Genomic DNA, 25,132 nt, shown 5'->3' on the forward strand with positions numbered 1-25,132 from the left:
AAAACCCAGAAATCCCAGCCAGTTTGCCAGCTGTTAGGATTTCTGGGAGTTGAAGGACAAAACATGTGGGGATCCACAGGTTGAAAACCACTGGCCTAGTTTGATATGCTATATGCAACCAGTGTAAAACAAAAATCATGAGATAGCAAATAGATGGCAGATAAAATTTCAAAGCGGATAAACCAAGAAGATCCTAATCCATGCTGCAATGAGAAGCAAAGCCGAAGTGAAATACATGCTATTTCATTTATCCTAAATGATTAAGCAAGACTACCCAGGGGTTTGTGTGGGAAGAAGACTGTTTATGTACAGTTGACAGCTGTACGTTAACCTACAGGAATCAGTGAATAAAAGGCGATTTGTCATCTCCATCTGTCACTGGGTAGCCTTTTTAAAAAGAAGTGTCACATATGCCGAGCTCAGTATAATATGAAAAGAAACAACAATGTATATTGTAGGGATTAACCCTTCACTATGGATTGTAAACTCTGGAAACAAGTAAATAAAAATGTTGCTCAAACAATACTCCAAAGCATGGCACTTCTACAGTTTTTCTGTGTGTGTCACGAGCGACTTGAGAAACTGCAAGTTGCTTCTGGGGTGAGAGAATTGGCTGTCTGTAAGAACGTTGTCCAGGGGACACCTGGATGTTTTGATGTTTCACCATCCTTGTGGGAAGCTTCTCTCATGTCCCCAAATGGGGAGCTGGAGCAGCCATCAACCCTATATAGTGTCTAACAGAAGCAGTGAGTATATAATCTTAAAAGACCAAGAGAAATGTACTAACAACTGGATTTAGGCCACTAAGGCAATTTAGGCCACTACACTGCAATTTAAAATCCAGATTATCTGCTTTGAACTGGATTGTGTGGCAATGCAAAGCAGTTAAAAGCAAATAATCTAGGATCAGATCCTGAGCTATAGGGCAGTATAGATCCAGCCCAAGTGTTACCATATCAACTTCAGTTTCTTTACTAGAAAGCATTTCAATATAATGGCTCTGACACTAAACTAAGAACTGAACAGAATAGAAAATGCTATCTTTATTACCTTGGAGGGCTTATTGAAAAGGCAGGCTCCACCTCCATTATTTAAGAATTCATGATATGCCTCAATGTCACATTTGGAGAATTTAGTTGGAATGTAGTAACTGCAAAGGAAAAGAAAACAAGTTATTTCACATTTCTCATTTGGATGCATAAAAAATTGACAGGCTTCCACTGGACTGACAGCATTTGCATGGGAGGCGAGAGTTTTTGCCAGTGGTTTTATTACATTATTTTATGTCTAATTAAACCCAGCAGAAAAAGTGTTATCAAAATGACTCTGCATCTTCAGGGGTGATATTTCACCCTAGATAATTTAATTACGTTTCCCTTATTCTAGTTTCCATTATTCATATTTGCAAGTTATCTAAAACTTGAAGGAGCATTGTCAAGATGAAACAGAATAGCACTGAGATCCCTCATATGGACTTTTAGCAGTGCATAGAACATAGATGGCAATTATTTTTCACTTTAAAATGTTATCAAGGAGTGCATGTTTCAATATTTAAAATGCCAGAGATATTTTCTTTTTCACTTCTCCTTGCTAAATGGGAAAATAGGCCATTTCCTTTTGTTCCATTCTAGACAGTGGTGGCCACGTGCAGATTGTTCCTCTACAAAAGGGGAGCAGTTTAAAGAAGGAGGTTCATTTCAAAGTAGGATTCTGGAAATCTTAGACTGGGGGCATACATCAGTGAACGTTGTTTCAGCAACAGAGAAGTCTGGGACAAGGATTAGATTAGTTTGCAAACCAGTTTGGCTACATAAAATTGCATCCTTGGGGAGAAACATTATGTGGTTAAAACAAGGCTGCTTACTATTGTAACCAGTGCTTCATATATTGTAAGAACTAAAGTCACCAAGATTTATTTGGAACACTCAAGGGATCTGGATATGTTTACCTTGAAGAAGGAATAACTGAGTGATAACATGCCTTTAAATATCTGAAAGACTGTCCTGCACAAAATGCAATAAGTCTCTTTTATGGTGATTCAGAAGGCAGAACTCTTGAATTCAAGGATTGAAAAGACAGGAGATTCCCACTAAATATTAGGAAGAATTTACTGGTGGCAAGACCTGTTCAGCAGTAGAACTGAATACAAGTGATTATTTATTTATTTATTTTTTAATTTTTATCCCACTTTTCTCCAGAATTAGGACTCAAAGCAGTGAACAACATGAAGACAAAAAAATAACATAGCATAAAAATAAACATAATCATCAAACCATAACATTCCTAATGAAAATTATAAAAACTGAAGAACTTACAACATACATAATAAATAAACTACGATGACATAGTTTAAACACTCAATAGATTAAAACCCTTTCTAATATCCATGCCTTTAGGCTGTAATCAAGTCCAATTGCCGGAGGTCAACTATGCACACATGAAACTGGTGTTTACAACACTACCCTTCTCCTTCAGAGAAGGCCTGCTTCCATAGGAAGGATTTAACTTGGTTCCTAAATGAAAGCAAGGAGGGAGCCCCTCTAACCCCTTTAGGAAGGGAGTTCCAGAGCCATGGGGCAACCAGCAAAAAGGCCCTCTCTCTCGTTCCCACCAATCACACTTGGGACAATGGTGGGACAAGAGAAGGGACTCTCCTGAAGACCTCAGGGCAAATGTGGGTTCATAGGAGGAGATGCAGTCCGCTAAGTAGATTGAGTCCAAACTATTTAGGGCTTTATAAGCTAAAACCCGGTAACAGACTGGTAGCCAGTGCAGTTGTTTTAACACGGGGGTGGTTCATTTCCTATACCCAGCTCCTGTAAGCAATCTGGCAGCTGAGCTTTGAACCAGTTAAAGCTTCCAAATGCTCTTCTGAGGCAGCTCCACATAGAGCGCGTTACATTAGTCTAATCTGGATGTGACTAAGGTGTGCACCACCATGGCCAGATCAGACTTTTCAAAGGTTGAGGTTGTAGGAGGTTTTAAACAGAGGTTAGGGAGCGTACTACCCCCCTGCTAAGCCAGCTCCACTGGCTGCCAATATGCTACCGAGCCCAATTCAAAGTGCTGGTTTTGACCTACAAAGCCCTAAACGGTTCTGGTCCAATTTACCTGTCCGAACGCATCTCCTCCTATGAGCCTACGAGAATCTTAAGATCATCCGGGGAGGCCCTGCTCTCGATCCCACTGGCCTCACAAGCACGGCTGGTGGGGACGAGAGACAGGGCCTTCTCGGTGGTGGCTCCTCGGCTGTGGAACTCCCTCCCCAGTGACATCCGGCAGGCTCCATCCCTTCTGGGGTTCAGGAAGAAGCTGAAGACCTGGCTATGCGCGCAGGCGTTTAATGAATGAACTCAGTTAGCATTGACATGGATTGGATTCAGGCTTTTGCACAAGGTCTGATGGATGATTGGTATATATATTTGGTGTTGCATTGTCTTAAATTTTTATATATTGTATTTTACTATGTTATTTAATTATTTTAACTGTTTTATTCTTATTTTATTGTATTATGATGTACTGGTAGTGATCCTACCAGTTGTGTAAGCCGCCCTGAGTCCCCTTGGGGAGAAGGGCGGGGTAGAAATATTGGAAATAAATAATAAATAAATAGGTGGCCACAGGGATGAATTCTTGCACTGGCAGCCAAGTGGACAAGATAGCCCTTCAGGTATTTTCCAGTCCTATAAATCTGATTCACTTGAAGTCCACTAAAGGAAGCACAACCTACACTAATAGGAGAGGTGATTCACAGTTTTATGCCACGAAGATGGGGATTTCAATTCTGTAGCCATTGTATATTTTCTTTTTTACCTCCTGCAAAGTATTCACCACCATTATTTAAATGTAGTATCCAAAACCTTTTGCTAGCTATGTCCTCCTTGGATCTCTCTATTTATTTATTGTGTCAGAAGTGAACTGAAGGTACAGATGTAATATATTTAAAAACACAAAGAAAGTTTAAAAAATTTAGCATTATACTAAATGTCCTTTGACCACTAGGAGTGCCTCTAGTATTGCTATAAGAAAATCCTCCATTGAGCATGTGGCAGTGATCAGACTGCACTGTAATAGGTGGTCTGTGGTTTGCTCTTCTCCACACTTACTTGGATCTCTCTAAGGCTGTTTGACCCCAACCCTACTATCAGGGGAATACGGCTGTTGCATCTAGTAGCAGACTATAATAGCTTGTATGTAAGGTGTGTGCACTTTGCATCTAAGATAACCTTCTGAACCTGGGTGCAACGGAAGACTGACATCGCTTTGTCGTTCACTACATCAAACAAAATGTCATTGACCAGTCTCATTCCTATTAGAAAATAACCCTGAAATGAAATGGCTCCTAGCTTTTCCTGAAGAGCTATCATTAGCTATTGCCAGCTATCATCACCAGGTGGTGGCCTCTCCATTCCTTCTCTCACAGCTAGTAAATTACTGACTAATAAATTCACAACCTCCCTCAGTAACTGATGGCTACAACATGGCGAATATTTGCCCATTATACTCCACATGGAAAATCATGACCAACATGTTTAAATCCAATCTATTAATGCTTTGAGGAGACACAATGGAATCAACAGGGCTTAAATTAGTCACGACTTTGTCCCACTGATTTCAGTGCCTGTTATAAATATGGCTAAATCTGGACCAAGATCAGTTTGACAATGCGTCACATTTTCTGTTAGCAACTTCATGCACATGGTTCCTCGGATGACATATGTTTAGGATAGGAGTTTTCCCCCATAGCCATCTGTTAATTTATGCTTCCACTGTACAGAAGTTTGTCAAAACAAGTGTCTTACCCGATGTCTCCCATTATGCATCCAGACCAGGTATCCTCACATTTGCACTCACCTAAAATAAAATAAAAAACATATCACTCCCAATGTGAATTTTATTATTACAGGTATTTTGTTGAAAAGGAGACGAAAGAATGTAAAATGCTATTATGCTTATGAATAAATCATAACTATCAGACTAGTTTGGAGTAGAGTAGTCTTGTTAGACTGTTTTGCAACAAAAACGACAAAGATTAACATGGCATAATAAAGATAGGCCATCAAAACTGAGTTAGTCTATTAGGGAATACAATACTTCTGGTAACATAGTACTAATGAAAACAATGGGGAAAAGGGCACGGCATCCCACCAGCCTTTTGTGACTGCTGCCACCTCTCGCTCCTTTGTACCCAGCTGGGATCTCTTGCCTAACGGCACAATTGGGTTTATGAGTTCAATTCTAACGCGCCACTGAATCTAATTCACATCTTTGGCAATGTAATTTAGCCAAAGAAAGCGGGCATTAGACTCGAGCAAAAATGGTAATTCGAAATAATTATTTTAAAAAAGTAACTTGCACACTCTGAGACACTTTCTTTAGTTTGAAGATTCTAAAAATGGACAGAAGTCAGCTACATTAAACAAAACATATTTATGTTCACACATTTGATTTTAACACACATGTATATACTAAGTAATGGTTTACTGTAATAGCCACATTCCATGTCTATTCCAAATGAAAAGATGAAATACCTTCTCCAAAGATGCAATTATGAATTTTGTGGAATCTGTTTTATTTATATAACATTGTAAGAAATGTAGTAGAATTCCAGTGTCTTGTTAGAAGTGAATGTGCAATTGGAACAGAAACAATACTGAGGATTTATACTGAGGATATATTTGCAATCTTGAAAAAATCCATGTTTTAAAAGAAGTCAAACTCCTCACCGCTCTGTAGTTTTCTCTTGTCTGAGAAAATGCCAAGATTGTAAGCCAAGGACTGCGCCAAAGTAACAGACATCAAATCTGCCTTTCCGAACTGAAAAAGAACGATAATAATGGCTCATCAAGGAAGTCGTCAAAGTAAATGTCCTGAAGCAATGGATGATACACAAGCAGGTGGCATGTACTCCCTGATAGAGACTTTGAATTGTAGATGAGTACCAAGTAGACAGGAAGTTACAAAGCGCTCTATTAAGAATCAGTCAACTAAGGAATGTAAAACATTTACTCTTAAACAGCGAATGGACTGTGAATACAAGTGGAACCTCAGTTTAAATGTAATAATAATAATAATAATAATAATAATAATAATAATAATAATAATAACAACAACTTTATTTTTATACCCCAGCTCCATCTCCCCAAAGGGACTTGGGGCGGCTTACATGGGGTCAAGCCCAGATAAAAACAATACCAGTGTAAAACGCATCAAATGAAAAAGGACATGCACAATTATAGAAATTTAAGCATTAACATATAAAGATAAATACCTAACATTATAGAACATGATTTCAACACCGAGATATTATAAAAACAGACTGGGTAAAGTGCACCATATAAATTTTGTAAACACAAGGTAGCTGATAAAGTGATGCAAAGTCGTGAGAGAGCAATATGGGATGGGAATGAATCCTATGTCTATGCCAAATTAACAAAGCAAGAAAAGTGCTAACCGTGAGGAAATGGTCGTAGAAACAAGATTGTTATGGGGATGGGTGATCTTTATCCAAAGGCTTGTGTGAAGAGCCAGGTTTTCAGGCTCTTCCTAAATACTACGTTAAATCTTAGTTTTGCTACAGCTAAATTAAAAGTGACATTTTTCATGTGATCAGATTTATTTTCAAAACCTGATGCGGAGTTCAAAAGGGAAATTAGGGAGGGTTTTAATCCTTTTCCCCAAGTAAAATCAGGGAAAGTGAAATTCATGATTTTTTTTCAATAAAATGAAAGTTCTCATAGGGAGGCAACGGCAACAACTGTAGGCCCTGTTTCTGAGAAAGATTATAGTAAAGGCAAAGGGGACCGATATGGTAATCCCAGTCCAGGTAGCCCTTCCATTGTTCGTCCAAATCAGTGGTTCCCAACTTGTGGTCCACAGACCACCAGTGGTCCGCAAAAATGAAAATATGGTCCACGGCCTTACCATAGCTACATAATTGCCTTGAAACCATGCGGCAATGAGAGTAACTGGTCTTGCAAAACCGTCTTATAGTGCCGAGGCAACGGGGATGTTGGGAGAGGAGAGGCTGACTACCCATGAAATATTACTACTACCACATCATCTCTAGATTATTAAATATGGTTTTCTGTGTGCGAGCAGATGGTGATTACTGGATGGCATATGTTCTGTATAAGAAACTAGAGCTGATGTGGTCTGTCCAATGCAATTTCTGAATCAGCACCCCAAATAACCAAACCGAATCTAAAGTTGACCTAAAACTGATTCATAACTCTTTTGATACTTTTGGAGAGTGGTCCCTGGTCAAAAAAAAGGTTGGGAACCGCTGGTCCAGATCCTGGGAAACTCTGGAGCACAAGGACATGATGGATATTAATTAAGGGAATCAGTGAACATGGGGGGAAAGGTCACATCACACTATGTCACAGGAGCAGAACTAAAAGATGATTTCGAGAAATCACTATGAAGCGAGTGACAGAGTTCATTTCGCAATGTCTGGAGTTGTGCAGACCTACTTCATTCACTCCGCCTCCTCTCAGTAATGAACAAATGCCCCCAATGTAGGCTGCACTGCTGCGGCTGCTCTGAAACTGGCTCCCCCTTAAAAAAAAACACAGTGAGAAAAAAATAAGATGTGAAAAAGTGACTTAAGCATTACAGTTAGAAAGAAAGAAAACCAAGCCTGCCCAATAGGGAAGGATTAGGCTTTCAATTAACCAGAGACAGAAGACAGGTCTGTTCGGGAACTCCCCGCTCTGCTGATTAAGCACTTTTGTGAGAAGAACTACAGTTTTCAGTTAAAAAGAGGGCGCTGGAAGATTTGAAGCAATGTGTTTTTATCTTTATTGTACCAGATATGCTGCTTGCTGTACAGACAAAGAGATTACCATTAGATGATTTGCACCAAATTCAGTATTGTTATCTAAGAAAGCAACTTTGGTGTTCTCATATCCCCAGTGAATCTCTCTCAACAACAGGATGAAAGCAATTGTACATTCAGATTCAGGATTACTAAAATAAATAGTAGAAGTTACTTTACCCAAGGCATGGGCAAACTTTGGCCTTCCAGGTGTTTTGGACCTCCCACAATTCCTAACAGCCTCAGGCCCCTTACTGAAACAATCAGGGCAAGCTAACACCTCCCAACAAAGGATTCCCCCAGGCAGGAATCAGCCAGGCTTTGAAACAGCAAGGCTAATCAAGGTGATTAACTGAAATAGTTACACTTGCCTCCAATAGATAAGTGTTCTTTCTCCCACCCTGGACCTTACACAGATATATAAACCTCCCTTGCCTAGACTCCAACAGACTTCAACAACCTCTGAGGATGCCTGCCATAGATGTGGGCAAAACGTTAGGAGAGAATGCTTCTGGAACATAGTCATACAGCCTGGAAAACTCACAGCAACCCACTTTTAGACTCCTCGTTCCATCCCAAGTCCTAAACATGTGGGGGGAACACATCTGGACCAATCAATGGAATGCTATGCCAATGATATTGGAAATTCAGCCCATGCCACCCTAAACAGTAACAAAACAATATGAAATTACGTACGAAAAAAGGTGAACCGCATCACTTTTCTCTTTGATAAAATCCCTCCTGTATTTCATAAATTCACGCAGAGTCACCAATGGGTTTTCGGAGATGGTGAACTTATTATCCGTACCCCAGGTTTCCATGGCAACCAATACTATCCTGGTCTTCAGTTGTTCCTTATAGATCTAGCATATTAACAAAATGAACAATTACCTAGGAACAGTGTAAATTAAATATCACCTCTTTTTTCCTTTTTTAAATACATGTAACTAAGGAAATATTCAACATAAAGGACATTAATGAAGGATCACTGTCATCGCCTCTATAACAAATTAACGCATAATGGGATAAATGGCTAAACATCTTAACCTCATTTAAGGGACGTTTTTGTAAAAACTAATGACAGCTTTGATACGAGCAACATGTTTCGATACATGTTGAAACTGACTGAGATAACTGGAATTTTGGCTTTTCACTCACCCATACTCAAGTGAAAGGCTAAACAGACATTGATGAATAAATACAGTTCTGTTATCTCTCTCTCTGACCTCAAATTACCATTCCTGTGATAAAGCCGACAATGTATCTAGGACAGCAGCTTGTGAATTATACTTACTATGTCTGCCATGTTCACTACTGATTTCGCAAAGCTGTTTGTGTGGCCGACAGATAATCGATGCTTTTTCAGCTGAGAAACAAAACGACAAATTCTAAATGTATCTTTGAAAGATAATTGTCATCCACGAATGACTTTGTCAAAGGCTTGCTTCACTTGTGACATTAAAAATGGATTACTATCAATCTATTCAAACATTTCTATTAGATTTTTTTTTCAATTCAGTATAATGTCATGAACGTTAGATTACCAACTGATGAAAGGAATATTTCAGCTGATGGATCTTCTACCATCAATAGACAGGTTAATATCATAAGGGTTGTCCAACAGTATAGAAAGGTTACCATATATACTTGAGTATGAGCCGAGTTTTTCAGCCCTTTTCAAGTGAGAGTCCTGGCCGGCTTATATTCGGGTTGGCTTATACTTGGGTTGGCTTATACTATATTATTTTAGTTTAGTATTGTTGTTTTTCTCTTTTTTCTTTTTTTTCTTTCTCTTTTCTTTTCTCTCTTACCCTATCGTTCCTATAACCATTATTGTTCTTACTCTTTTTATGTATAGAAACACTCAATAAAAACATTTTTAAAAGTATTGTTGTTATTATTAAATTTATTATTTTACTCTATTTATTATTAAATTTATTATTTTACTCTATTTATTATTAAATTTATTATTTTACTCTATTTATTATTATTACTACATTTATTATTTTACTATTACAGTATTCTTGTTACTATGACATTCATTATTTTACTTTATTATTGTTGTTTCTATTGCATTTATTAATTTACTCTATTATTGTTATTATTACATTTATTATTTTACTCTATCATTATTGTTATTATTACATGTATTATTTTACTCTATTATTATTGGAAGGAAACGTAAGCACATTAACATTGAAAAAGGTTAGAATAATGATTTAATCAGAGTTGGGCAGTCTTATCTTAAATTACAGTTTTATGTAAATAGTCAAAACATTTAACTTACTGATGCTTCAATCAATATGTTTTTATTAGTATCTATTTTTATTTTTGAAATTTAATGGTAGCTGTTGCATTATACCCAAGTCTTATTTGTGATAAAATCAGGTGCCTCGGCTTATATTCGGGTCGGCTTATACTCGGGTATATATGGTAACTTCCATTAGTGACTCTGTTTAAGACTCTTTGCATTAGCATGGCAGTTTGAGTCTCTAAAAGATATGAAGGCTTTTAACAGACCAGGGGAGTGAATTTTCCTCCGCTATTTATTGCTTGCACTGTTCCCATAACTATAAGAAGGGCTGTGCACTTTGATTTTCTTTGTTTGCTTCTGCACTGTGTTGGAAGTCCATCTTGCATCAACTTTGCCTGCAGGGGTTGAATTTTAGTCCAGGGGTGACTCATTTCGACAATTCTGGGAAACTGGACTGCTGCCCAGGGATAATATGGGTAGAATTACAGCCAGACCTACATATCCATGGATTGTGCAGACTTCAATTCTTATATTCATGGCTTGAAGACATTCAAAAAGAAACTCTTAACAAGCAAATCTTGATTTTGCCATTTTATATCAGGGCCAATATATTACTACAACATTGTATATAATGGGACTTGATCATCTATAGATTTTGGATTGGTGAGGCAGGGGTTCCTAGAATCAAACCCCAATGCATATTGATGGTCAATGTAGTTGTTAAGGGATCCAATTTCACCACCACTGATTGTTCCGGGATGCTGAGCCCCATCAGATAAAGGGCTGAGATGCCTTTCTTCTCTATATCATCTGCTGTATCACTTAATACCAAGAAAGCTTATCACATAGCATTGACATGTTTCAGTATGACAAACAAAGTCTAAACCCAGTTCCAGAATCAGACAGATATTCTAAAACCTGATGGGAAATTTTAAAGTATCTTACTAGGTCAGTGAAAATAAGAAGGTGAGTAAAGGGGGGAATGTGATAGAAGCATATAAATTTATGCATGGTATGGAGATAGAGGAAAGGAGTAGGCTTGTGCCTTTCGGCTGAACCTCAATTCATTTCTGCTGGACAGATACTAGTAGACCCCCATATCTGTTTTCACGTGTGTCCCAAAAATAGGCATGCAGTCGGATGGATTTTTTGGACCACAGCTGATAAATACAGCTAGATCCGACTTACTGGAGGCGATGGGGGGGGGGGGGAATCCCCCGGGATCCCCTTCCTGTCATTTTAGGCAATGGCATCATTTGTCCTTATATCCTTCATTAAGTCCTGGATTTAAAGAGCATCAGAGTTAAGATACTACTCTTTCTGCAATCCTTTCCCTTTGATCTGTAGAGTAGACCTGGGATTAAAGCTCCCTTAAAGCTGTTTCTACTTTCTACTCTAGAGGAGAGGTAACTAAATACACTGAAGCCCCCATTAAGGTAAAGGTAAAAGTTTTCCCCTGACATTAAGTCTGGTCGTGTCCGACTCTGGGGGTTGGTGCTTATCTCCATTTCTAAGCCAAAGAGCCAGCATTGTCCGTAGACACTTCCAAGGTCATGTGGCTGCATGACTGTATGGAGCACAATTATCTTCCTTCTGGAGCAGTACCTATTGATCTACTCACATTTACATGTTTTCAAACTGCTAGGTTGGCAGAAATTGGGGCTAACAACGGGAGCTCACCCTGCTCCCCGGATTCAAACTGCCAAGCCTTTGGTCAGCAAATTCAGCAGCTCAGTAGTTTAACCCACTGTGACACTGTGACAGCTGGGCCCTTGCCATTAGGACCACCTGATAGAGCCGAATAAACCAGTTTGGCTGAATTAAACGGCTAAATGGATCTGTACAGAAGTCTAAAAAAGAGATGCTTTTCTCTCTCTCTCTCTCTCTCTCTCTCTCTCTCTCTCTCTCTCTGTGTGTGTGTGTGTGTGTGTGTGTGTGTGTGTGTGTGTGTGTGTGTGTGTGAAAAGCTGGTTCTGTAGTTTAACTATGGAATTGACTAATACAAGATATAGAGATGACCGCTGACATGGACTTCTTTGAAACGAGTTTAAGCAAATCCATGGAAGATAAGGCTGTCACTGGCTATAGACATTAGAGATATATATTTTATTTATGTGTGTACAACATCAGAGTCAATAAATATCTGCCAGTAGCATTGCTGAGGAACAAAAGTAAGAGGGTGTTGTTATACTTTGGCTTATGGACTTTATTTATTTATTTATTGATATCCTGCCTTTCTCTCAATTAGGTATCGGGCTGGCTACTGTGGGATTCCTAACTATATGGCCCTTTGATCCACCCCAAGTTAGCTAATTTATGTTCATGTGCATTTAGGATGGGAAGTTACCAACACCAGAAATTGACATAAGGTCATGCTGGAGAAACTAGAAATTCCTAGAGAGGTTTTCTCTAATAACCTGACCCCTATGAAATGGAGAGCTTACTGTACTTGCACATTAGAGTTGCACACACATTGGCACACAAACACAGATGCAGTTACACATTTCACAATAAAGTGGAACAGGAGTAAAGATTATGGCAGAGGTGTGGATGATAATGGTTTACTGAAACGAAACAATGGGATGATTGGGAAGCAATGTAAAGACAAGCGATGGACTTACACCAGCTTCAAATTCAATTGTAGAAATAATTCATTTTAATTGAGATAACAGATTAAAATGTTGGGCAGACTGCTCCAAAAATGAATAATAACATCGAAGGGAGGACATTTTTAGGCAGAGACTTGTCCAAATTAATATTAATAGGCTATGGGATTGTTGGCCATGGTATGAAGTGCTTTCCCTCTTTGTTTGTTCTTGCTTAAATAATTGAAATCCGCTTGACATTAAAGGGCATTTCTAGCTGTATGATCCATAATCCTGCAGAGCGTTTCTCCTACAGAAAGCCTGCTGCTGATTCCAGGAGAGAGCTGCTTCATTTCTATGGAGTTTGCAAAGGAGTGGATTGAATTGTATGTTTCACTTATGCTCTGGAAAAAAAGTCCACCCACACAGTTTCATCCAAATTATTACATAAGATGTCTCTTCATGGAATAAGAGGTTATTGATTTTTTTTCCACCTCCACGAGAAACAGGAAAGAAAGCCATCATATTTCACTGAGTGCACTTTGAGATGATTTTATTCCCAGTGCATTTATGCTACTATCCAAAGTGGGAGTTGTCAAGGAAGTATATATCATATCTATCCTTCATAATGGTCACAAATATTAGTGTGGCTGTCAAAATCATGGGGAGGTACCATTTAAGCCTCATCAGTAGGAGTATAGTGTCGAGTTTTAGGGAAATCTATTCTGCTTTGATCAAACCTCACCTGGGACGCTGTATCCAGTTCTGGGCAAAGCAATTCAAGAAGGATATTGACAAAGTGAAATGTGTCCAGAGATGGGTGACCAGAAAGGGTTTGGAAACCTAGCCCTATGAGGAGCAGCTTAGGGAGCTGGGTATGTTTAGCTTGGAGAAAAGAAAGCTGAGAGAGGACATGATATCCATGTTTAAACACACTTGAAAGTATGTCATGCTGAGAAGGGGTCAAACTTGTTTTCTGTGGGTCTGGAAAATAGAATAAAGAACGATGGATTCAAATTGCAGAAAAAGAGATTCCATTTAAGCATTAGGAAGAACTTCCTGATGTTAAGAGCAGTTCGATAGTGCAACGTGCTGCTTTGGAGTCTCCTTCTCTGGAGGTTTTTAAGCAGAGACTGGATGGCCATCTATCAAGGGTATTTTGAATGTGTGTTTTTGCATGGCAAGCGGTCAGACTGAATGGACCTTGCAATCTCTTTCCAAATTATATGATTCTAGTAACATTTACTCTAACCATGGTGGAAGACCTGTAAGGCTGCAACTATAGAAATCCCACTCAGAAGAGAATACTGAATTGGCAATACTTCTGAACAGATTAAACCAGGGGTCCCCAAACTTTTTAAGCAGAGGGCCGGTCCACAATCCTTCAGACTGTTGAGGGGCCGAATTATCATTTGAAGAAAAACAAACAAACAAACAAATACCTATGCATACTGCACATGTCTTATTTGTAGTGCAACAACAACAATGAAAGAACAATACAATATTTAAAAATGAAAACAATTTTAACCAGCATAAACCAATTAGAATTTCAATGGAAAGTGAGAGCCTGCTACTGGCCAATGAGATAGTCAAGTTAATTAGGATTGTTGTTGTTGTTGTTGTGTGCCTTCAAGTCATGTCAGACTTTGGCTGAGCCTAAGTCTAAAATTAATTATTTATTTACTGCATTTATTTACTACATTTATATCCCACCCTTCTCACCCCAAAGGGGACTCAGAGCAGCTGTATGTACATACAATATATTATGTTATTAGCATAACACAATATTAGCATTATACATTACTATATTGAACTATACCACTATACTATTATATAATATGTAATATATAACATAATTAATATTATTATATGGTATTACTATTAGTATTATATTGTATAACATAAGATTATTATCAATATTATATGTATATACAATATATTATATTATTCAAACTAATATAAAAATATTATATTATAAAACTGAGGGCGGGGGCCAGGTAAATGACCTTGGAGGGCCGCATCCAGCCCCTGGGCCTTAGTTTGGGGACCCCTGATATAAATGCTGTAAATAAATAAATAGTAGGTGCCTTCATGCTCCCCGCATTTCCAACATTTGTTGGAGGTTTTTTTTGTAGAGCACATTCTAAGGATTATTTCTGCATTTGATTTATTAAAATAGTCCCATCCACACCGAAGTAACGAAGGTGGAGGCATTACTTTTCATTCAACCCTCATATCTAGAGGACACCAGATTGCTAATAGTCATGCTAATAGTCATAATAGTCATACAATATATTATATTATTAAAACTAATATAAAAATATTATATTATAAAACTGAGGGCGGGGGCCAGGTAAATGACCTTGGAGGGCCGCATCCGGCCCCCGGGCCTTAGTTTGGGGACCCCTGGATTAAACCAACGTGCCTAAGCACTTTGGTTTTGGCCAACCTCCAGAATATCCCCTGATTTTTCCTAATGCGGGGCTAAACCGGGATTATCCACCAGATATTCAGGAATAACGTAGGGACAGCAAGGAGCAACCACATGGTGAATGTGATCTATTAAATCCATGTAAATATGCCATTAATTAATGAACTAAGGCAGGTTCATAAATGAACCACTGCTGTAGAGTAGATGAAAACTACTGATTTTAGGGTGGACATTACCATCAGTGCAAAGTGTAGTTGCATTTGTTTAGTCTTTCTAAACAAGTGTGTAAGAATTTGTGCAGTAAATACATCTACTTTTTAAAAGCAACGCTGAGGGAGACAGAGCACTCCCTCATCTTCAGTAGTATCTTGACAATTTGCATTGCTAAATGCACTCTTCTGGAAAGAATTCAAAACAAATGTCATGCATGACGTTATCCTTAAGAAAACCTGGAATATTTTCTAATTACTGCATTTTCTTTTGCTCTTAGCTATTCTACTGAACAGCTCCAAATATTATCCCATAGAGCACTGACATTGTTTTGACAACATCCTTTATACGTTAAAATCATTTTGCAGCAGGTACTTTACTGTTAATCTATTGTAGGCACAAAGTTGCACATGCATTATTAATTACTTTGAAAAAGCCCAATATGCAAAAGCTCACCATTAGATGATCATTTACAATCATTAGCTCAACATATTTCATATCATTTTCAAACTGATGTGAACTCTGATGGATCTGCAGAAAGAATAAGGTAATGATATACACGTTTAAAACAGCAACAGGCAAGACATTTGATTCTAAACCAATCTGATCGAAATGTATGTGGCCTCATTTTAAAAGCACTTAAAAGTAGTTCCAGATATCAAATTAGCAACAGAATGTGTACCATGCCTTCCCATGTTAGCCTGAAATAAACAGACTAAAAACAAATTCTAATATATTCCTGGGAGGTTCATAATGGACAAAGTCTGCATTAAGATATTGATTACTGCTGGATTCCCATCAAAGTGATCGTGATTGTTCAACAGAAAAAATAGTTTGGAAAGGTACACATAGGACAAACCTTCAGAATATGATTTATTTTATGCAAAGTAAAAACAACTCAAATGACGATTAAATTATTTAAAGTACATTTTCTGTCTGCTATATTTTTGCTGAACAATAAACATCTTACTGATAGTTATTTTAGTATTACATTTCTGTCTACTTCACAAATGAAAAAACGTGGAAAAAACAAATGAAAAAACGTCCCAACTCTTTTGTGCAGCTTTTCCTAACATCCCAAGATATTTTTGTAATAAAAGAAAGCCACCAATCAAATCAGCTGTGTGATCTTAGTGTTGATCTTGGCAACAAACCTTAACTAGAGTCATTCCTCAGTAGCCAAGTACTGTAGCTGCAGCTAAATTAGCTAATACCTTCATCTCACCACTTGAATAAGTTGCCAAGCAATAGCAACAGCAAGGAATTTGCACCCATTCGCACAACACAGAGGACAAAGAAGTCACTCAGCATAAGTAATTTTTCTAATCTGCTCAGAAAGTAGCTGGCTCTATACAGCTGAGCTGGTTGTGGCTGATGGCACGAGGACCTCTGTGTTCACCTTCCTTCAGCAGGTGTTGCCTCCTCCTCCCTTCCCTCCACTGTTTGGACAGCTGGCTAAATCTTTATGTTCCTCCCCAGCATATGCATATGGGTGTGCTGAGAGAAGAATAGAAAGAATGTGTCCTCCCAAGGGAAACATGGCATCTGGCATTTGGTGGATACATGATGATGGAGGCAAGATCTTTGGGGCTGAAGTTGTACAAAGGATGCTGGTAAGGGGATCTCTGTCATTGGAAAAACCAGTGGCAAGGCTGTTATTCCACCCAACAAAATGCTTAAAATTGATTTCCCCCGCCCCCCTTGTTTGTGAACATATTAACATTTGCCTTCCACAGATATTGCAAAAGGATGCGTTTCCTGTACTTCTTTCAAATTTAAGACAAGACAGAAAACACATACAAAAGGAAACAAAGTAGACTTTGAGAAGTTTCTCAACTGGTATAGTGGCCTCTGGCCCAACTTCAATTCCCCAGCCCAAATCTAACGTGAGAGATATATATACAAACAGGCCTATGTAATCTAATCCCCAATTTTAGTCCTAAGTATTTTGAGGCAAATGCCTTAATAGCATTGGTATATAAATAAATAACAATGTCATGAAATCTAAACTGTATCTGTCACTGAAGTAATCCATACAGTTTCTCTTTGATTTGAATGTCTACCAAATCCAGAAATACTGGCAATATATTTGTGGGTACAATCAAACACTGCTATAAAAATATAAATAAAACCAACAAGCTCCTTTAGAACTCCCCATTTGAGAAATGTGACCTTGAAGCAACACACAAATACTAAATGTGTTGAGATAAAAGATCCTAAATGTCATGAGAGAAATACTGCACAAGGTAACTGGAAAGTCATGAGCATTGGTTCTGACCTTGTATCTGTATTGGCTATTCCCATACACAGGGATGAGATATAGGGGACCCTAAAGGCTCAGTCCTACCATCTGCTGAAGCAAGACATTCATAACTACAGCAGGGCCATACCTAGCAAAAGGAAACCGGGTGGATGAAACTGGCTCCCTTCTTCCAAGTTTTCCCCCATTGGGGTGGGGACATATTGGTGGAGTCATGATCTCTGTGTCCTCCCATCACTGGGGAAGGATAAATACCAGTTCCACTTTAAGTTAGCCATGCTGGCCAAATCCAATGGCACACATATTCTCAGTAGGAAGAGGACTGGACCCTTGCACAGTGCATAGCTATTAAAAAACAAAAAAAGCATGTGGGGATGGGCATATGTTTGTATAAAAGTCAGTGTATAGGGACATACCTGCCTTTTTCTTCTTTTGTGTCTTGGTTTCACAACAAACCTCTGTGATGTGGTATTCATATGCCAGAATTCTAAACAAAACACACATTGAGATAAATTGGTTAATATAGTTATGTACTTCTTCAACAACAGTATGAAAACAGAAGTGCATAAAATAAAGCTGAGCACAAAGGCATTACAAGTATTTCAAGAGCTACTCAAAATTCAAGTGAACTTTACATTTTTACACCCTTCACTGTGATTTCCCATAGAGATTGTGCACTTGGCAGTTGTTCAGAAAGGTGGGCTATAAGTTTAGATGATATAATATACCATACTGGCAACAAATATGAGAGAGACTTAACTATGTAAACTTGTTGGTTTAAAATTATGCTTATAAAGAATCTCAAGAGCAATTCAAGCACAAAAGTAATTTAAGCCATAAGATCCCAGGCTAAAAGGACATCATGGATACATATCGGACAATGTTTTAATAAGAGGAACTAAACATTATATCTGCAATGAGAGATTCTGCTAGAAAAAAAGATGACCTACTTATTTGTACAAGAGAAGCATTACCACATCAACTTGGCATTCAGCACAAGCGAGAAACCTAGGCAAAGCCTAGACATCTAAGGACAACTTTATGATGGACCCTTTATCCTGGGACAAATTCAGAATGGTGTATGCCGGACCAGCTACAGGATAGTTTTAACTGCCAATTCCCCAGCCGCTGTGGGGGAAGAAGGGAATCCCGACTGTTTCATGGTGCCGAATCCAGTTAGACACCACCAGATGGCCATCCTTACCATCCCTCTCCCGTTCTTGCCATGGCAGTGGCCAGGGAGCGCAAAATGTTGCCTCAGAGGCATCAGAGCAACACAGAAGGGGGTGGAGAGGAGGAATCACATTCTCCCTTGTATAATCACCTCACTGCTTTGGCCAGTGTCACTCAATGAACAACAGACACTAGTCATGTTGCACGCTCCGGCCACTGTGACGATGAGAATGGGATGGGGACTGTGAGTGACATCCTGTGTCCCCAGGACACCTGAACCTGGGGAATTCAGGATGGCATTGTAAACAGGTGTTCTGTCTTCGACCTAACCCAACTGCTTACATGGGTCCATAATCATGGTTTGCTCTGGATTCTTAGGTAGAATTTAGAATAACCTATGATCTTTGTTAATTTGGTTCACTGCCTCATTAAAATGCTTTGGTCCATGTTGACCTGAATCAGCTCTGTGCATTGTACAGCTGCCACAGAGCTGATTTGCCCCCTTTTCGGGATAACAGGTCAGGGTAGAAGTGCCCTACATTTCTTGGCTATAAGTGTTCACAGTCAATAGACTGGATGCCATGGTAGAGAAGGCATGTGAAGTCAGGTGTGATGCCTGTGCCATAGAATAAGAGTTTCATCTATGCTGACGATCGTGCCATCACCGCCCAAGCAGGGAGCTTTAAAATGGTTGAACAGAAGCTCTCCGAAGCTTTGGGTGCTCTTACTGTCTATTACAGCTAAAACCAGCTGATTCCTAATCCATCTAAAACACAGGCGAGTGCTTTTCACCTTAAGAACAGACAAGCATCTCAAGCTCTGAGGATTACCTGGGAAGGAACCCCCCTGAAGCATTGCAGCACACCAAAATACTTGGGAGTTACCCTGGACTGTGCTCTGACTTACAAGAAACACTGTTTGACTATCAAGCAAAAAATGGGCACAGGAAATAATATCATTTGAAAGCTGACTGGCACAACCTGGGAATCACAACCAGATACAGGGAAGACATCTGCCCTTACGCTTTGCTACTCTGCTGCTGAGAACGCATTTCCAGTGTGGAACACATCTCACCATGTCAAAACAGTGGCTCTTAATGAGACATGCCACATTATTACAAGATGTTTATGCCCCACACCACTGGAGAAATTATACTGTTTAGCCAGTATTGTACCACCTGACATCTGCCGGGAAGTAGCAGCCAACAATGAGAGGACCAAGGTAGTGATATCTCCGGTTCATCCCCTGTTCAGATAACAGCCAACATGCCAATGCCTTATATCAAGAAATAATTTTCTAAAATCTACAGAGATACTCGCAGGAACACCTCAGCAAGCGAGAGCCCAAAAGTGGCAGGCTAAAACCCAAAACCTCAAGCTATGGCTGATTTCGAATGAGAGACTCCCTCCAGGGCACACAGAAGACTGGGCAACCTGGAAGGCGCTGAACAGACTGGGCTCTGGCACCATGAGATGCAGAGACAACCTTAAGAAATAGGGCCACAAAGTGGAGTCCACGACATGCAAGAGTGGAGAAGAACAAACCACAGACCATCTATTACAGTATAGTCTGAGTTCTGCCACATGCACAATGGAGGACCTTCTAATAGCAACACCAGAGGTACTCCAAGTGGCCAGCTATGGTCAAAGGACATTTAGTATAATGCCAATATTTTTAACTTAGTTTGTGTTTTTAAATACATTACAACTGTACCCTCGGCTAGCTTCTGACACAATAAATAAATAACTTCCCTTTAATTACATGTGGTCCCTTTCATGTTATTGGCGAATCGAAGGGGTTCAAGAATCGCAGCTAAGCATCTATGACAAATCAGCATAAAATGCTAACTACAAGGGAACATCCAACTTAATTTACATATGAAATAGACATGCCTTAGGATGCTATAAAGCGATATTCATTATTCAGAAGCTATTCGTTCTCCTTATTACCATTGCTTCACACTACCGCACCCTGAAATGTGGCCCTTTCATATGTTGGTTCAAACAGGGTGCTCCCATATTTTTGAAAAACAGCATCAGGGTCAATGATAATCAAAGCAATCTGCTTCTTTGTCACAGCCAAAATGAAAAGAATCACAAGGCTTATACAAATGTGCATTCCTGAAGTTGCATACAAGTAACCAAATAAAGATCTCAAAAGTAAAGAAAATGCTTCTTTCCAATTTCCTCAAGGGAAATAGTAACACATCTTTTTTTTTAACACAGTCTAATACTACCGTAACTGCTAGAACCTCAGCACCTTCAGTGGCTGCATTCATTCAAGAAACATAGCCTCACTCTGCCTCCAACTGCTCACATTTTTGAGTAAATTAATGGCAGCTACAATGACCAGTAAGCTGCAAGAGCCTCCCAGCTATTTTCTAACACAACCAGTATTTTCCGTGTACAAGGAAATGGGTAATGTAAAAAGCTCTCTTTGGTCCCACTGACGTCAACAACACGTATTTCAACCCAGTCTCCAGAGGACTGCAGGCCTGGATAGAGATGATCAAAGCGCAGTTAAATCAGTATTTTAATGATAGGATCAGATAAATAATCTTAATGGCATGAATAAAAGTCAGAATTTTAAAAGGCCTCAAATCCCTATTTAATAAACAGTTCAATATTTTTTTCACCACAGGCAAAGTTTCCTTATCTGAATCAACATAAACAGATTTGGCTGTGAAAAGCCATAAGTAATCATCCACATATATTGCTAAAACTGCCCTTAGAGGTTTACGTGAGAGTATTTTTTTGCTCTTTCTTGAAGATCAAAACCTTTCAGAAAGTATTTTTTTAAAGCTGTAATGTCACAAACCGTGGCTTTTGTATGCAAATGTTTCTGTATCTGAGTGCTTCGACAAATATATTACACACAAGTCTGGTTTTATCAATGTTTCAACCGTTCTTTAAAAAAAGATGTCAGAATTCAGTGTGAAAAATTATTTTGATACACATAGTTTAAAATAGGACATTCCCTCCTGTGAATCTGTTCATAGATAAGGTAAAGGTAAAGGTAAAGGTTTCCCCTGACATTAAGTCTAGTCGTGTCCGACTCTGGGGGTTGGTGCTCATCTCCATTTCTAAGCTGAAGAGCCGGCGTTGTCCGTAGACACCTCCAAGGTCATGTGGCTGGCATGACTGCATGGAGCGTCGTTACCTTCCCTCCGAAGCAGTACCTATTGATCTACTCACATTTGCATGTTTTTGAACTGGTAGGTTGGCAGAAGCTGGGGCTAACAGCAGGAGCTCACCCTGCTCCCCGGATTCAAACCTCCAACCTTTTAGTCAGCAAGTTCAGCAACTCAGCAATTTAATCTGCTACGCCACTGGGGGCTCCTTCCAGATCATGGTACACAACATTAAAAATATCACACATTTGTAAGATATTTGTATAATTGTAATGATTTCCTCATGTCCCCACTTTTAAGGAAACATACTTCAGAATATCATACTGTGCATCCATCTTACTTTTCTTAAATATTTACACATAGCATTTTAGAGCTCTACAAGCTTGGAAAAGGAGCTTGGCTATTTATTACCAAAGCAATCATAAACACTAAATTGAATCTAGTTAGAAATAAAATAATTTGAAGAGCAGTAAAAATATATGACCTAAATATCCTAAAGGCACCAGATATTATCTGGTTTTGGAAGCTAAGCAAGGTCAGCCCTGGATAGTACTATTCATTGGAGACAGCCAATGAATAGTAACAACCTTCTTGCAAACATGCTTTGGGAATCCTCAGCATCTCCTTATGAGCTGATTTTTTAAATTATTATTAAACTTATTCTGACAAGATGCAAAGAATATTATGTTTACAGAAATGCATCAGTCCTAATCCTTAGGATGCTTTGATCTTCAGCCACTTCTAAAACCAGTAATTAAGTAATTATCAGGACATCAAAAACCCTATAAATATCCTTAGTAGGAAGGGAGCCGGGACAAATTCTTCGATCAGAAGAGAGCCAAAATTATGAAGCCAGGGTCTGTTTCCCAATCCTATATTCAGCCTAGGAGATTATTTTCTTCAGCTTTAAGTTACAAATGATAACAAAATAAAATGCGACAGATGATTAACTACCAAAGAAAGGCAACAATGAAGGCTAAGCTAAGAGTCTGAAAAAGAGTTACCAGATGGAAGATCATCCAAAGGAAATTCAAATAATCTGGATTTGTAGACAGAATGTAAGTGGAATTCCTCCTGAAATAGCAAACAGCTAAATTTAGGAAATAAATACAAAACAAAATTTCTCAGACCTTCATCACCGCGGGTGTACCAAATGTTCTTTTAAATTGGGTGATATAAATGAATTACATTTTACATTTTGCATTACGTTAGTAATAAAAATAGATTACACAGCCATACACATAAAACACACATATATAAATGAATTATTTTATTTCTCATTTCACCCATATGATTGATCTGAATATTGTCAGAATTCAAACATTCACATGGAACCCAACACCTATATGAAAATTAAAGACTCCCAGGTTGTTGAGAAGATCATTCATTATGGAATATCCACATTGGGAAAACTGGAATTCTGCTTACCTGTGAAGTATAATTTTCTTCTGGCTCAATAAGATACGTGTGATTCCCATCATAGAACATGCCACTGTGAAAAACAAGGCAAATGTTAGAGTCAGTGTCTCCCTATACACAACTCTAGAGTCTTCCATTTTGTTATAAACCAGTACCGAAGAATAAGATCGATCACTGGTTTTTAGGCTTCTGTGTTGTGCGTGTCTTCAAGTCTCTTCCAGTTTACGGCAACCCTAAGGTGAACCTATTATGAGGTTTTGATGGCAAGATATGTTGGGAGGTTGCCACTAGCTTTCTCTGGCTTGATCTAAACTGCCATATAATATAGTTTGAATCTGCATTATATGGTCAGTGTAGACCTATACAATACTATTGTAACTGCATTGAACTGCATTAAATGGTTGACACTGGTCATATAATGCAGATTAAAGCTGCTTTATTTGGCAGTGTAGGTGCAGCCTAAGAGAGTGAAGGACTTGCCCAAGCTCATTTTGTAGTTTCCATGGCCAAGTGAGGATTCAAATCTTGGTCTCCCAGAATCCCAGTACAACACTCAAATCACTACGTCATGCTGCCTAGATGCTATATACATATGTTCGTATTTCAAAAATAGAAAAAATAAGAGCACCCCAATGGTAAATCTGAAGAAAACAATGCATTTCACAACATCAAGGTGCACACTAACTGGTAAAAATTCATTCTAAATCACAGCAACCACAGTAAGATTAGGAACCTGTCATTAGCAGTCCCTGATTTCATTCAGATAGCTAACAAGAATCACTGAGAAAGGTCTAAAAGCCAGTACCATGCTATTAAATGAATCCATGTAGCGAAACCACAGAGAATGCATTAAAATGATCCTATTTTTAGTCTGGTCTGCCTGAAACCTGAGCTCAGGGCATAACCTGCCACGATCTTAAATCTGGATTATTGTTAAAGGGGAAAAAGCCATTAACATATGGACAAGATTGAAAATTCTTTAAAAAAAACCCTATCAACGTTGCAAATATATGTGTAATAATTTTTAAATGCATTTCAAAAAATGATGCTGAGATTAGTAAACCATCAATCAATGAAGAGCCCATAAGATAAGTGCATGCCTTTCAGGGAAATTGGATGATGACAAAGAACCTTGAGGCAAGTGCTTCTATTTATAGCGCTCACTGCTTGACCTTAGGAACAATATAGTATATCAGGGCAAGAAATCAGGTCTGCTATTGTACTATAAGTACCGTATATAAAAGAGAAATGAACGAATTCTTCAAAATTAGTTATATACATTAACCCACTTATCTTTATGACAATAACTCTGTAAGGTAGGCCAGTACTTTGCTGTTAACTGCCATCAACTTCAACTTAAGGCAACCTCATGAATGAGAGACCTCAAAATTATCGTCAGCCATGCTCAGGTTTTGCAGACTCAAGGCTGTGGCTTTCTTGCTTTAGTTTATCCATCTGTAATGCAGTCTTCCTCTTTTCCTGCTTCCTTCTCCCTCATCAAGCATTATTGTCTTTTCCAATGAATTGTGTCTTCTCATGATATGGCCAACATGCAACAGTCTCAGTTCAATCATCTTGACTTGGGCAGAGCAAGACTTTGAGATAGCAAAAAAATAAAAGTATGGTATATAATATAATACAAGTTAAGTTGTGTTATTATCATATAAGGGACTACATTACAATAGAAGTGTGTGATAATAACACAACTTACCTTGTATTATATTATATACCATACTTTTCCTTTTTTGCTGTGTATAATAGACATCTGTGCGTTTCGCAAGACTTTGAGATGCCAAATGGAGCTGATCCAAAGTAATGCGGGCAAGGCCATCTTAAAGGACCTAATACATT

General features: G+C 38.6%; 1 protein-coding gene across 11 annotated transcripts in view; it reads right to left on the minus strand.

The window, feature by feature from the left end:
• Positions 1-25,132, minus strand: part of adam22 (ADAM metallopeptidase domain 22) — a 153,204-nt gene that overhangs the window by 41,377 nt on the left and 86,695 nt on the right. For all 11 annotated transcript variants that reach the window (XM_062984465.1, XM_062984470.1, XM_062984464.1 and 8 more), the window contains 10 exons: positions 23,291-23,354; positions 22,867-22,936; positions 17,976-18,046; positions 15,756-15,830; positions 9,114-9,185; positions 8,516-8,682; positions 7,476-7,560; positions 5,727-5,817; positions 4,803-4,854; positions 1,051-1,150 (listed from right to left, as the gene is read on the minus strand). In XM_062984465.1, coding sequence (XP_062840535.1) covers positions 1,051-1,150; positions 4,803-4,854; positions 5,727-5,817; positions 7,476-7,560; positions 8,516-8,682; positions 9,114-9,185; positions 15,756-15,830; positions 17,976-18,046; positions 22,867-22,936; positions 23,291-23,354 — 847 coding nt within the window. The remainder of the gene's footprint in view (positions 1-1,050; positions 1,151-4,802; positions 4,855-5,726; positions 5,818-7,475; positions 7,561-8,515; positions 8,683-9,113; positions 9,186-15,755; positions 15,831-17,975; positions 18,047-22,866; positions 22,937-23,290; positions 23,355-25,132) is intronic.

This window comes from Anolis carolinensis, chromosome 6, assembly GCF_035594765.1.
Source record: "Anolis carolinensis isolate JA03-04 chromosome 6, rAnoCar3.1.pri, whole genome shotgun sequence".
Lineage (NCBI taxonomy): Eukaryota > Metazoa > Chordata > Lepidosauria > Squamata > Dactyloidae > Anolis > Anolis carolinensis.